Source organism: Rhineura floridana, chromosome 7 (assembly GCF_030035675.1).
Source record: "Rhineura floridana isolate rRhiFlo1 chromosome 7, rRhiFlo1.hap2, whole genome shotgun sequence".
Classification (NCBI taxonomy): Eukaryota; Metazoa; Chordata; class Lepidosauria; order Squamata; family Rhineuridae; genus Rhineura; species Rhineura floridana.
Window position 1 is genome coordinate 65,376,451 of NC_084486.1, and position 13,593 is coordinate 65,390,043.

General features: G+C 41.4%; 1 protein-coding gene across 9 annotated transcripts in view; it reads left to right on the forward strand.

Moving 5' to 3' along the window:
- ATE1 (arginyltransferase 1) overlaps window positions 1–13,110 on the forward strand; it is a 119,982-nt gene extending 106,872 nt beyond the window's left edge. For all 9 annotated transcript variants that reach the window (XM_061635798.1, XM_061635804.1, XM_061635805.1 and 6 more), the window contains one exon: window positions 12,163–13,110. In XM_061635798.1, the coding sequence (XP_061491782.1) occupies window positions 12,163–12,341 (179 nt within the window). In that variant the 3' untranslated portion in view covers window positions 12,342–13,110. The remainder of the gene's footprint in view (window positions 1–12,162) is intronic.
- The last annotated feature ends 483 nt before the right edge of the window (window positions 13,111–13,593 follow it).

The window sequence follows — 13,593 nt, forward strand, 5'->3', positions numbered from 1 at the left end:
CCCCCTGCCTGACCTTGAAACCAGAGAGAGGCTGCAATCTTACAGCCACGTGCATCAGCTCCTGGTTGGGTCAGGGGGCACAAAAGCCTGTCTGCCCTTGGGTGACACAAAAGAAGATTGTCCTGAGGGCAAGGGCACTACCCCCCTTTAAAAAAAACCCAATCTAAAGGAGATTGGTAGTGGGAGGGCATAAGGCGATTGTGTAGTTCCTGCGCAGGGTGACAGCCTGTGCAGTGAACTGAATGACAGGAGAAAGTTGCCAGATGCCTTCAGAATGAGAGTCTGTTACTGGTAGAAGGCTGGCCCTCCCTGGGTGTGAGACGGGGAGAGTAGATGTGCCCTGTGTGAAAGATATTGAGTGGGTCTGACTGTTGCCAATTCTCTCAGAGGCCTACTGGAATAATTGGTTCAGGTATTTTTTGTTGGTGGGCTCTTGTTGGGTCCATATCAGGTGTTTTGGAGGAATCTTAGTAAGGAGGAACATGAGTGATGCCACCCCAATTTCAGTGAACATGGGTAGAGGAGGTATAGCCATGGGAAAGCGGTGAACTCCCATAGAAGATGAGGGCAAGCTATCTACACCTTGTTCCTCTCTCCCATTCCTCCCATGGACAGGTTCTTCGTTCCTCACCTACTGTGCCCACTGGCCTGTGTGGGCTGTTGTTTAACACCAGATCGGTACACAATGAGACCACACTCAGCCATGATTTGATCATGGATGAGAGTGCCAATTAGGTGTGCATTACCGAGACCTGGGTGGGTGAGCTGGGAGGAGTTGATCTGACCCAAATTTGTCCATCTGCCTACTTGGTATAACACTAGCACAGGCTACGGGGATGGGGGAGAGGTGTTGCTGTGGTCTACAAAACTTCCATCTCTGTCACCAGGAAACCACTCTGTCTAGGAGCTGATTGTGAGGGCCTACACCTGGTGTTGGGCCAAGGAGCCAGTAAACTGGGGTTGCTGCTGGTGTACCATACACTGTACTGCCCAACAGCTTCTCTGACCAAGCTGGCAAAGGCCTTATTAGTGCGATATTGGAGGAGCCCAGAACGATAGTGCTGGGTGATTCCAATGTCCATGCTGAGGCTGCCTCTAGTGTTCCGGCTTGGGACTTCATGTCTTATCTCAAGTTGTCACCGGCCCAACACACAGGGCAGGGCACACCCTTGACTTGGTCTTTGTTCCAGATGGAGGAAGGGGTGGTCTGGAGATAGGGGGGTGGATGTCACCCCATTGTCATGGTCAGACCATTTCCTGGTGAAATTTAGACTTATGACTCTGATCCTCCCCTGCAGGGATGATGGACAGATTAAGATGGTCCGCCTCAAGAGACTAATGTAATCTACTGGATTTCTGAATGCCCTGGGGGAGTTCCCAGTAGATAGTGCAGGTGACCCTCTTGAAGCCCTTGTCACGCTGTGGAGGCATGTCACATTTTTGACATGGTTGCTCCTGAGTTCCCTCTCTAGCATTGTGGAGCCCATTTTGCACCTGGGCACACTAGTGAGCTAAGGTCAATGAAACAGACTGGATGATGGCTAGAGTGCAAGTGGTGAAAGACATGCTGTGAGGCTGAGTAAAACATCATAGCCATGCCTACTGTGTGAAGGTGAGGGCTGCGAAGAAGGCCCACTTCTCTGCCTCCATCGCATCCTCAAGTAGCCATCCAGTGGAGCTTTTCTGTATTGTCAGGGGTCTGTTGACATCCAGGAAATGGAGTTTTAGACCCTTCAAAGGCCCACTGTGAATTGTTAGCAAGGCACTTTGAGGGTAAAATTGCTGTCCTCTGTAGCAATCTTGATTCCCCATCCACATTTTCTGTAGTCCCCAGTGAGGTGTCCAGTGCAGTATCTGCTGCAACTTCTTGGGATTGGTTTCAGTTGATGCAGCCTGATGATGTGGACAAGGTGCTTGTGACAATGCAGCCAGCAATGTATCCTCTTGACCCTTGCCCTTCTGTGCTTATTAAAGCTTGCCGAGGGGGTTTGATCGAGTGGATCCAGGGTGTGGTCAACACATAATTGCAGGAGGGGAGTGGTTCCTCTTTCCCTGAAAGAGGTGGTGATCCAACTGCTCCTGAAAAAGCCCACCCTGGTCCCGTTGGTTTGTGACAACTACTGCCCAGTCACAAATATCCCCTTTTTAGGGAAGGTGATTGAGAGGGTTGTGACACAGCAATTGCAAGTACTCTTGGATGAAACAGATTATTTTGATCCATTCCAATCTGGGTTCGGGCCTGGTTATGGGACTGAATCAGCCTTGGTCGCCCTGATAGATAATCTTTAGCAGGAGAAGGACAAGGGGAGTGTGACCATCTTATTCTTACTTGATCTCTCGGCAGCTTTTGATACTATTGACTCATGGTATCCTTCTGAGTCGAATTGGTTAGGTGGGTTTCAAAGGCACTGTTTTACAGTGGTTCCAATCTTACTTCCAGGGTTCTTTTGAGAGAATAGCATTTGGTGATTTTCTTTCGGCCCCCTGGCAGTTGTGTTGTGTGGTGCTGCAGGGTACCATCTTGTCCCCCATGCTGTTTAACATCTATATGAAGCCCTTGGGAGTGGTCATCAGGAAATTTGGGGTGAGGTGTCTGTAGTACGCTGATGATACCCAGCTCTACTTTTCTGTAACACCTGTATCGGGAGAGGCCGTGCAAGCCCTGGACCGCTGCCTGGACTCGGTGGTGGGTTGGATGAGGACCAATAAACCGAGTCTGAATCCTAGCAAGGCAGAGACGCTGTGAGTTGATGGTTCCTGAGTTCGGATAATTGGTCAATTGCCTGCTTTGGATGGGGTCGTACTCCCTCTGAAAGAGCAGGTCCGTAGTCTGGGGGTGCTCCTAAAACCGTCTTTGTTGCTAGAGGCCCAGGTGACCTCAGTGACTAGGTGTTCCTGTTCTCAGCTTCAACTGATAAGACAGCTGTGGCTGTTTCTGGACCAGGATAGCATGACCACTGTTGCCCATGCACTTCAGGTTGGATTACTGTAATGCTGTCTATGTGGGACTGCCCTTGAGATTGGTCTGGAAGCTGCACCGGTGCAATTGCTCACTGGAGTAGGGTATCACCAGCATGTCACCCTGCTGCTGAAAGAATTGCATTGGCTGCCCATTAGCTACCGGGCTAAGTTCAAGGTTCTCGTTTTGGTGTACAAAGCCCTATACAGCTTGGGACCAGGATATCTGAAAGATTGTCTCACTCCTTATATACCCAGTCGATCACTACGCTCTGCAGGTGAGGGCCTCCTGCAGATATCATCTTATCTGAAGGTCCGTTCCGCACAACATAGGAAGAGGACCGTTAATGTAATGGCACCTACCCTTTGGAATTTCCTGCCCTTAAATATTAGACAGGCGCCATCTCTGTTGTCTTTTTGATGCCTACTGAAGCCCTTCTGCTTTCAGCAAGCCTTTTAAGTACAGTACGGTCCCGCTCATACGGCAGGTTCCGTTCCGGACCGCCGCTGTAAAGCGAAATCCGCTGTAAAGCAGAATGCATCGACTAACATTGACAAAAATGGCAGTCGATGCCCGAAAAATGCCATAAAACAAGCGCCGTAGGAGCGGGGCCTTTCTGCAATTGACAACCGCTGTATCAGTGGAACGCTGTAAAGCAGAGCAACGCAAAGCGGGCCCCTACTGTAGAGTTATCCCAGTCTGTGTTGGAATTGCTTTTTAAGATGTTTTTAAAGCTTTTAAAAAAATGTTTTTAAAGATGCTTTGTTTTAATGTATCAGTATCTGTTTTTATATTTTATAGTGTTTTATATTTTATAATAATAGTAATAACAACAACAACAATAATGAATTTGTCTTACTGCTTCATTGGTTTATTGGTTTGCTGTACTAATTATAAACCAGCCTATAACATCTTAAATCAGAGTGATTTGATTTATTAATACATACTTGATTCCCTTTTTTAAAAAAGTGTTTTTTAACTGATCCTGTATTTTATCAGAGCAAGCTTCTCTTTTACATTTAATTTTTCTTTGATGAACCTATTTTGGAGTGAATGGATAAAAAGTCTGTTGGTTATATCAGTAGTAAAAACTGTCCACAGACAAACCACTAAGCACCACTGACCATAGCATAATTAAATCGAACAGCACTAGGGAGTATAGAAACCCTGTTGTTTAAAAAAAGGGGGGGATGGGGAATGAGAGCAATTTGGTCTTCAAGGCCATGAATCAGAACATGAGGGAAATATGGACTCAGCTTGGTAACAACTTAAATGGTCTAGAATTAATTTGTACACCTTGAAAGAGAAAGGAGGGCAGCACAGGACGAAACACTGTGGTTTTACAAAGGGCAAGATGCTAAATATTAATAAGAGTGTAATATTTATGACAGAGTCCGATCAGCTGCTGTACTGAGGCAGTGGTTCATAGGATTGGATGCTGAGTATTTCAGAGTCAGCATGTGACAACTGCTTGGGATTGGCAGCAGGCTAGCCCTTCTGCTGACAGAAGAGCAAATATCCACACTTTTGTGCCCTTGCTGTGGCACATTCCTGTCTTCTATTGTGGAAGCTAATTGCTTTGCCTAGAATGTGGTCAGGGAGAGGGTCCAACAAAGCTACAGATTTCACACCAGTCTGTTTTTGCCTAGGGCAGCCAAATAGCTTCAGCCAACCCTGGCTGAGGAAGCTAGAGCACATGTGTTCAAGTCAAATAGTAACAGTGATGGGATAGGGAGTCATGCTTGCTTTTCAAAGCCAGCCAATTATTTTAAGATTTCCAATCATAGATTCCATTTGCAATAGCAATGCAAGTCACTGCAGATCCAGGGGACTGGCTAATTGGTCTTGGTAAAATATTTGAAAAGAACATGAAGCGAAAATGCAGAGGTCTTTTAAGTTGACTTGGTTGAGAAATCCACCATAAGGTTGCAGGAAAGCTTATGTAGTCAAACCACTGTAAAACTTGGTTTTTTAAGATATTCAGGAAACGGTTCCAAACTTTCAGATTCTGCTGAAGGAGAAATACCCCATAGTTTCTGGATTCTGTCCTGGCTGTAGTAAGGTTGTTAGGGGAAAGTAATTATGATCTCAGAAGCTAAGCAGGGTCAGGCCTGGTTAGTACTTGGATGGGAGACCGCTTGGGAATACCGGATGCTGTAGGCTTAGAGGAAGGCAATGGTAAACCACCTCTGAATACCTCTTACCATGAAAATCCATAGGGTTGCCATAAGTCATAATCAACTTGAAGGCATATAACAACGAGTGCTCATATGGCCCATTTAGTAAAGAAAGTTTAGCAAAGACTATTTAGGCTGAAATTCAATCATTTCATTTCCAACTCCTTTACTTTATATCATTGTATGGAGACTAGAAGCTTTTTTGTTTCAAAAATTAAACAAGAGTCTTCATATTTTGGACAAGAGCCTCTTCTCAGATGTTTGTCTGAAAAAAGGGAAATGGAATACATTTGTCAATTGAGAACAATAATTGACATGCAACTGCAGAAGAAAGCAGGTCATGTCTTCAAAACTGTATACATGTAGCAAGCTTTTGTCCACATCTGTTGTGAGATTTATTGGCTGTAGGCAGTTAGTCCTTGTGTTATGACATAGAAGTGTGTGTGTGTGTAACATGTTTTGTGTAGAGCGTTCTTCTGAGAAGATCAGGAGCTGCAAGATTTTAATATTGATATTGGCAAAATAGAATAGAAATGTTGGATTCATTCCTGTTCAATTACGAGACATATCTTGCTCATATGTCACAGGTTGTTCTTTAAACAGCAGCAGATCATGTTTGGTTTTTATGTTTTCTTAAATCCAGTTAAAGCCATCCTATTTAAGGGTTAAAAAGAATAAAGTGATTTCCCCCCCTTTGATTGACTTTTGGCACTAGAACAATAGCCAGCTTCAAACTGTACTATTGTCGTGACAGAGGTTCTCCCTTACATCTTTTAAGTTTTTACAAAGAGTATCTGAAATTGCTTTAGTGTTGACTTAAAGTTACACTGAAAAGGCTCTTTTTGACAGATAGCATAAATTATACTTTGATAAGTAGTTTTTTATTACAGAGTTTTGATCACCGTGTTTATTCATAACTTTACATTTCTCTGGAGTAGCATCATAAATGTCTGGAGCTAGAAAATGTAAAAGTTTAATAATCAGTTTATTACTCTTTTAAGTACTGAACTGGATTTGTTAACACACACAGCATATTTTAACTTATTTCTGTATCTTTTATCAATGTCACGTTTAAATTGTCTGGTGTCAGTCTTGATTTGCAGTGTTCAAATGGAGTGTTATTAAGTTCTACCTTTTTCCCACCAAATGATTACAACCTTTTTATATATTTGGAATCTATTATTATCATGGATTCTCTCATTCCTTAAGCAACATGAGAAAAGTTGCCTGCAACATTGAAATGGCTGTGTTTCTCATGTTGCACTGGAAGATTTACAGCACAGCTTGCAGTGTTTCAGAATATGATCAAGTACAGAGAAAGGAAGGATCGGGTGCATATTGGGGATCTGTAAGAGGAATGCCACCTAGCCACAGCCACTCCATCAGGCTGCAGCAGAGGGAGAGAATGGAACCAGGACTGTTCCACTGGCTCTGCTGAGAGCTTAGCTGCCTTTGCTGTTTTTCTCCCTCTCAAATTTTACTTAGGGAAGTAGATCTGGTCCTTGGGCCAGCAGATAGCCATCCTTACTTTAAAAACGGATACCTATGTCTGCATTCCATCCTTCTTCCCCATCCCTTTTTCCCTTTATGGCATGTCCTTTAGACTGTAAGCCTGAGGGAGTGGTACTGGCTGGTTTTTTTAATCTGTAAGTGGTTCTCTGAGCCTGTTCAGCTGAAGAGTGGGGTAAAAATGCTTTAAATAAATAAGAAATTGCACAGAGCACTGTATGTATAGAAAAAAGAAAACACAGTAAGAAGTCAAGCTTCTGAAAAATTCAGTGCCTGGATGGGAGACTGCCTGGGAACATGTATGCCGCCTTGGGTCCAGTGGTGAAATAATTAAATGTAATAAATAATGTAAATGAGACAGAAAGAAAGAAAGAAAGAAAGAAAGAAAGAAAGAAAGAAAGAAAGAAAGAAAGAAAGAAAGAAACCTGCCACCACTGGTGACTAGAAATTACCCAAATGCTCTGAGACAGTGGCTACTTTGCTCTACATTCCCATGGCAGATGTGTGTGTCACATATTTAACATGGCCAGCTCAGTGCTGGTGGAGGTTTTGTCAGTTTTCAAGCCAGACCTTTCATAATAACAGCTTGCTCTTTTTTGTTCTTCCTATCCTCTATGCACTGATCAAGACCCAGGATATTTGAAATAATTACTTGGAATCAGCAGATTGTGTAAGAGTAGAGGGAGCTCTTACCTCCTTCTGTTTATTGTTTCCTTGCTCTGAGTTTGAGCCATAGGGGAAGGGACAGGTGAACTTTGATATGGAAACATGTTTTGTATGAGGAAAATATAGGCACTTTACGCACTGTTTTTTCTCGTGTTTTTGGACTGAATTCTAGCAAAATCTAGCTCAGATTTAAGGGGGGGAGGAATGTTCACCTGCATAGCCCTGCACCATCTTCTTGTACATAGGTTCCAGTTGGGGGAAAATATTTTTTGTTTTCATCTTTGTTCAGGTTGATTCTGTGAAGAAGAGCCAGCTAGACTGTAGTTGGCATCAGTTGCAAGTTGAGGGGGTTAAGAGGAACAAAAGTTGGCACCAGTCCTGTTTTAAGAGCCCTAGATTCAGGTTGGTTGTGATTGGCTTTGTCCAGCCAATGGAATGACTGCCACATAGCCAAGAAAATGTCTGAGGTCTAGAGGATGAAGCAAGCAAGATGGTAATGGTAGGGAGGGTGGGGTGCCAAGGTATGAGATTTCAGCCTTTGCTCAACATGTGTATTGGGAATTTCATGTGACTCCTGTGACTGGGACGGGAGGGCAGAAATGCATCATATTTATCACACACAAACGGTTGGGGGGATTGTAATCAGTAAGTTCAGAAGGAAAGGAAATGCAGAAAAGTACACCTTGGAATTATTATATTCTTAATAGTGGCCATTCATAAACAACAGTTGTTGATAACACAGACATCCTGCCGCTGGTAAGCAATTAACAAATGTAGTGTGATAAAATGCAGTGTGTGCTGCAGGCAATAGCACTGAACGTCTTAATTATAATGTGTCTATTTAGATTATGTTATATTTCAGTAATGGGAAAATATTCCATTTGGAGGAATCCAAACTGCTTCCTTCAAAGGGGCTCCCTGTAACTGCCACTGCCAGAGAACCCTGCTAATCAGCTCATTGGCACTGTCTTTGAACTTTGACAGGTGTCAATCACCTCACATCATTATGATGCCCTGCCAACCTGTCACAGTTCAATCTCTCTCTCTCTCTCTCTCTCTCTCTCTCTCTCTCTCTCACACACACACACACACACACACACACACACACACACACACACACACACACAGAGAGAGAGAGAGAGAGAGAGAGAGAGCGCTATGCAGGAGATTTTAGAGACTTCAGTTATTTGCAGACAAGTTTGGGGCTTGACTAGCAACAGAACAATCTTGGTTTCAAACTTTAATGTGCAAACTATAGCTAAGATGGCTTTTATGCCAGCACAGCCATGCTTTGTATCTGCCTGGGAGAAGGAAATGTTTGCATACCTTCATGATCAACTACTGGCACAAAACTGAAGTCAGCCATGGAGAACATAGGCAAGTAAAACAAGGTAGATGTACAGCAGCATCTAGTACAGGAAATAAAATGTGGGTCCCGGAGCACTGTAAGGCAGAAAGGAATGTTCGTCCAGTGTCAGGTTTCAGTGTTCAATGAGAGGAATGAGATTGAAAAGTAATGAGCAGTCCTGAAATAAAGTCTGTGTGGGAGTTTGTTTAAAGATGCAGGTTGGCGCCAGAACTGTTCAGGTTGCAACTAATATTTTGCCTAAAGGTGTTGTAAATATAAGTCTTCCGTTTCCTTTTAAGAAGCTAAAAATTCACTTTATGGTCATGCCCCATTCCGGAGCTGAATGTGTTATCCTTTGCAAAGTTTCCCTAAAAAATGCAAATGTCACCAATGAGAGTGTAGAACTAGAAACAGAAGAACGGGGGGAGGGGGAACCTGATAGAATGTTGGAGAAACATTGGCTACACTTCAGAAGACTTAATGGATTTCAAAAAGTTGTGAAGAAGCCAAATCAGCTTGTGTGACTTCAGTTGTATGTAAAACAAGTGCCAACCATTATTAATGGAGAAGGTAATTCAAGCATGCTGTGCAGCACAAGACACTGATTCACATTACTCTTATGCAGCATGAGATGCTATGATCTAGACAAAATGAATAGATACTGGTCAATATAGTGATGAGGTATTTAGTATATAGATATTACCACTGAAGCAGTTAATGTCAAAATTATCACAAACAGAAATGATCTTCAGTATTTGTAATTTTCTGCCTTGATGAAGGAATGGGAGAAGTCAGCATCTTTTTGAGTCTGAACTCTTCAGAATGACAGTTGCAATGTTGTGCTAATGCCAAAGCTTTTACCACACAGTAACATAGCCATTTTCCTGCTGCCAAAAAAAATATTGCGTAGTTGAATTATAGAATAGTAGAGTTGGAAGGGGCCTATAAGACCACTGAGTCCAACTCCCTGCTCAATGCAGGAATCCAAGTAACTTTTACTTACCTGAGTAACCTGGTGATGCTTTGTAATCATGGTTGGGCAAAAGGAAGATTGGAAACCACTGGTAGATCTCTCAAGGATTTGCAGTAGATCAGCAAAAATATGTTTCTCAATGTTTATCAACAGTAATAACAAAAAGGACCCTCCCCCCCAAAAATGTTAGAATGAAGAAAGCTTGGGGTGAGGTGGGAGAAGCAATGAATGAGTGTGACAAGGCCGTAAGCTCAGTTCTGATGCTGAAAAAAAAATTCATCATGTGCTCAGAGGCACCCTGTTGCTGAATTTTAAGAGTATGATCCATCTCTATTCTACTGTTATGCCCCTGGCTCCAGTTGGTTGATCTTGAGTTTCAGTAAAAGATAAATATATAAATAAAATGAATTTGATCTCGCAAGCCTACTAAGGCCTGGGAATTGCTAGACTGAAAGCTGGGTGGGGAAAAAGCCTGCTCTTGTTTGTGCTTTTTCTTTGTTCTTACCTAGTCTCTCGTCCAATATTACACTGAGGCTTTTCACAAAGCCCAGCTCATGATACTTCCTTTTTTCAAATACCTTTTTGTTTCCTATTAATTTAATAGAAATGCATGTGATTCTGAAGATGGTGTACTTAGAATTCATAATAATAGAAATCTTCGCAAGATTTTTCTATGGTCAGATCCAATGATCCAAAGCACCACGTGCTAATTCTGTTCATTTCAGAGAGCTTTAGTCTTGAGGTTTTTGAACAGCACCCCTTCCTTGTGCCACCTGGCAAATCTTTTCCGCAAATGAAAGAAGTTTCTCAGTCCTTTACAATATGACATTGGGGGGCTGCAGTTCAAAACACAGCATTTTAAAAGAAAACCCAAAGCCACTCTTCTTAGCATGCAGAAGCTCTTGTGCACATCTAAAATAGCTCTTTGGATCCTGGCATATATATTATTTGTGAGGCATCACAGTGGAAAAAGTACATATACAATAAGGATAAATACTTTTGGGGGGCTGTACCCAGCTACACAGTTCCCTTAGTGCAAGTGTATTTGGCTGTGCAATGGAACTTCCCATTCCTCTCCTCTCCATGCACGCCCCTAAATCTGCTCTGGACGGTTGGGGGAAGACCTACAACAGACTTAGGGGGCACAGGGAGAGGAGAGGAAGGAAAAGTTCCATTGCGTAGCCATAAATGTTTACGATAGCAGAACTGTTTACTTGGATACCATTCATTGAGATTATTACAAAACAGGAGAGTATGTTGTGTCAGCTTATCCTGATTCCAGGATGGAGTCAAGATCTCCAATTTCCCCCTTCTAAGTTGGACTTCAGATCTGGCTGTTTTGTGCACATACCATCAAGCCCACACAAGTCATTGCATGTTCATGTTGATGTTAGGAAGCAGCTGCTACCAAGATGACTGAGATCAAACAGCAGAACATTCTGGATATTCACCCATACTAACTTGGGGCAGCTCAAATCCAAGACCCCCACCATCAAGCAAAGAAAAATTTTAAAACCCTACAAACAGTACATTTTTAAAAACATTGCACAGATGCAATGCTAGAAAGATCACTTTGTTTGATAATAATAATGGAGAATGATTTCAAATAAAAGTCTGATCCTAGTATGGGACTTCAGCCAACATTAAAATAATACTAGCTTTAAATGTTAGGTTTCAGTGTGTCCTGAAAACAGGACGCAGACAACACTCCAGGTGAGCTTATTTTTCAGTCATTTAATGCATTTCAAGTAGACATTTTTGTGACTCTGAGGTCTTTTACTGTGCACCTGAAACTTATAATTTTTTGCACTTTATACGTTTTTGTAATATTTATTATGCACTTTTTATGAGATGTATTTTGTATTTTCTGTTGTACACCGCCCAGAGAGCTATTGCTAGTCGGGCGGTATAAAAATCTAATAAATAAAAATAATAATAATAATAATAAATCTTCTCTATTGTAATTTTGAAATAATCACAAAGATCATGCAGCATTATAGCAGGAATATATTTATCTCCAAAACATCTCAACCAGATGCCAATTATGGCGGATTTGAGTGACTTCCTTAGGGGAAACTGATTTTATTTTTTAACTGCTTGTCTGCTTCTTGGTAGCAATAGTGAAGAAGCAGATTCTCATATATATATATATGGATTATTTTACATGCAGAAGACTTGGATAGGCCTAACACAGAGAAACCTGTGGTGTATTCTGTGGAATTTCTATTTATTATAGTGATAATGCAACTGATGAAATTCATTCTTTTGAAGAGCAACCTAAATTCATGTTCCAACATTTTAAGTCATCTCTTTCATCTTTGTGAAACTTTGTTGGTTCTTTCAAAGTTTCACTAGTTGATACACTTTCTCAAAAATAAGGTTATTATCTTGTACGATTTGGTATCACCACATCTCTGTATAAAGATAAGGCTCTGTGGTCGTATACATTTTGCTATCACTGCATTTGCCAACAAATGCTTCTTTTTTATTTGCCCACTATGTTGACATGCCTCTGTTTCTCTTCTTTCAGCTGATGAAGGCAATGTGAAAGAACTGGATCAGGTTTGGATTCTGCATAAGAGAACAGCCATGCGTTACAGTGTGTATAAGAGAAGGAGAAAAGGGCCAAGCGATGAAGAAAGTGTTCGGCGATATGCAACTCTGGTGGGACAAGCGTGTTCAGAGCGAATGTTGCTCTTTAGAAGCTGAAGTATTGATTCTGTGGGTGTTCTTCAGCACTGTCTTATTGCACAACTGCTGATTGTATGTCCCTGCAGTTTAGTGTTGATATGCTTCTTGAAAACTGAGATATTTTATGCTTATAGAAATGAATACATTGGCTTATCTTAAAAGAAAATACAATTTTTACATCTTTATATCAAGGGTCTGGCAGAATATAAAGACCCCTTGTTTTATTTCACTGTCCTGTTTTCCTTCTTGCATTCTGAGCAATGTGCATGGTGTGAAGTACATAAGTGATTGGAACACATTTTTTCCTGTAGGGCGTTGTAGATATCTAATAAGGAGAATATTTAAAGTTACTTGGGTGCTGAAATGTGTAAAAGCTATAGTGAAATGTGTGTAATTCCACAGATGGCTCCTAAAATGTGCAGTTGCATGCTAGTATTGTTCCAGAACCCAGTTAAACTAAGGTGTCTGGAATTGAGCCTCTTTCTGTCCTATTGAATTCAATAGCAAAATCCAGCTTAAATTCATCTGGACTGCGGACTTTATAGAATCTGTACTATATGACATAATATAAAGCCACCTAATGTTAATCTATGCACTGTAGCTCTTAGATATCCACTGCAAAATGTTTTGTTTAAATAATGTCTAGTAGTCTTTACAAACCAAGAAGGTTTGAGATGATATTTTGTAATTAAATTGATATGAAAAATATTGGAATTGAAGCCAAGGGTAGGTTTATGGTCAAATTACCAAAGAGATTACTTTAAATAAAGCAGCAGTTTGCATGTTGCATCTTGATGTACAACCCACTTTTTGGGGGGTAATCTTAAAACTTGTTTGTGTTCGTTATGAAATTCTACAATTTCATTTCTAGCAAAAAAAAATACCAGTATGACATAAGGAAATACTATTTTTTGTCTTAAAAATAGAATTGTATTAGCAGAATGGAATTGCCTCTACTACTGCTATTTTAGTCATATAATCAGCACTGTAAATGTTGCTCTATCTTACTTTCTGAATATCACTAAAATTGTAAAGAAGGCAATGGTAAACTTTAACATGAGTCTATACTTTGAACTCTGTGGGGAATCTAAAAAACAGGCTATAAGAATCCAGCAGTGCATCTGGAATTTGCCTGCATTGCTGATGAAACAATACATGGGATGACTTGAAGACATGAACCCTGATTCAGAGATTCCATTTATGTTTGTTGCAATGAGCATCTGCTTTTCTAAACAGGTCACTGGTGTTACCACTGTGGACAGTGCCAATC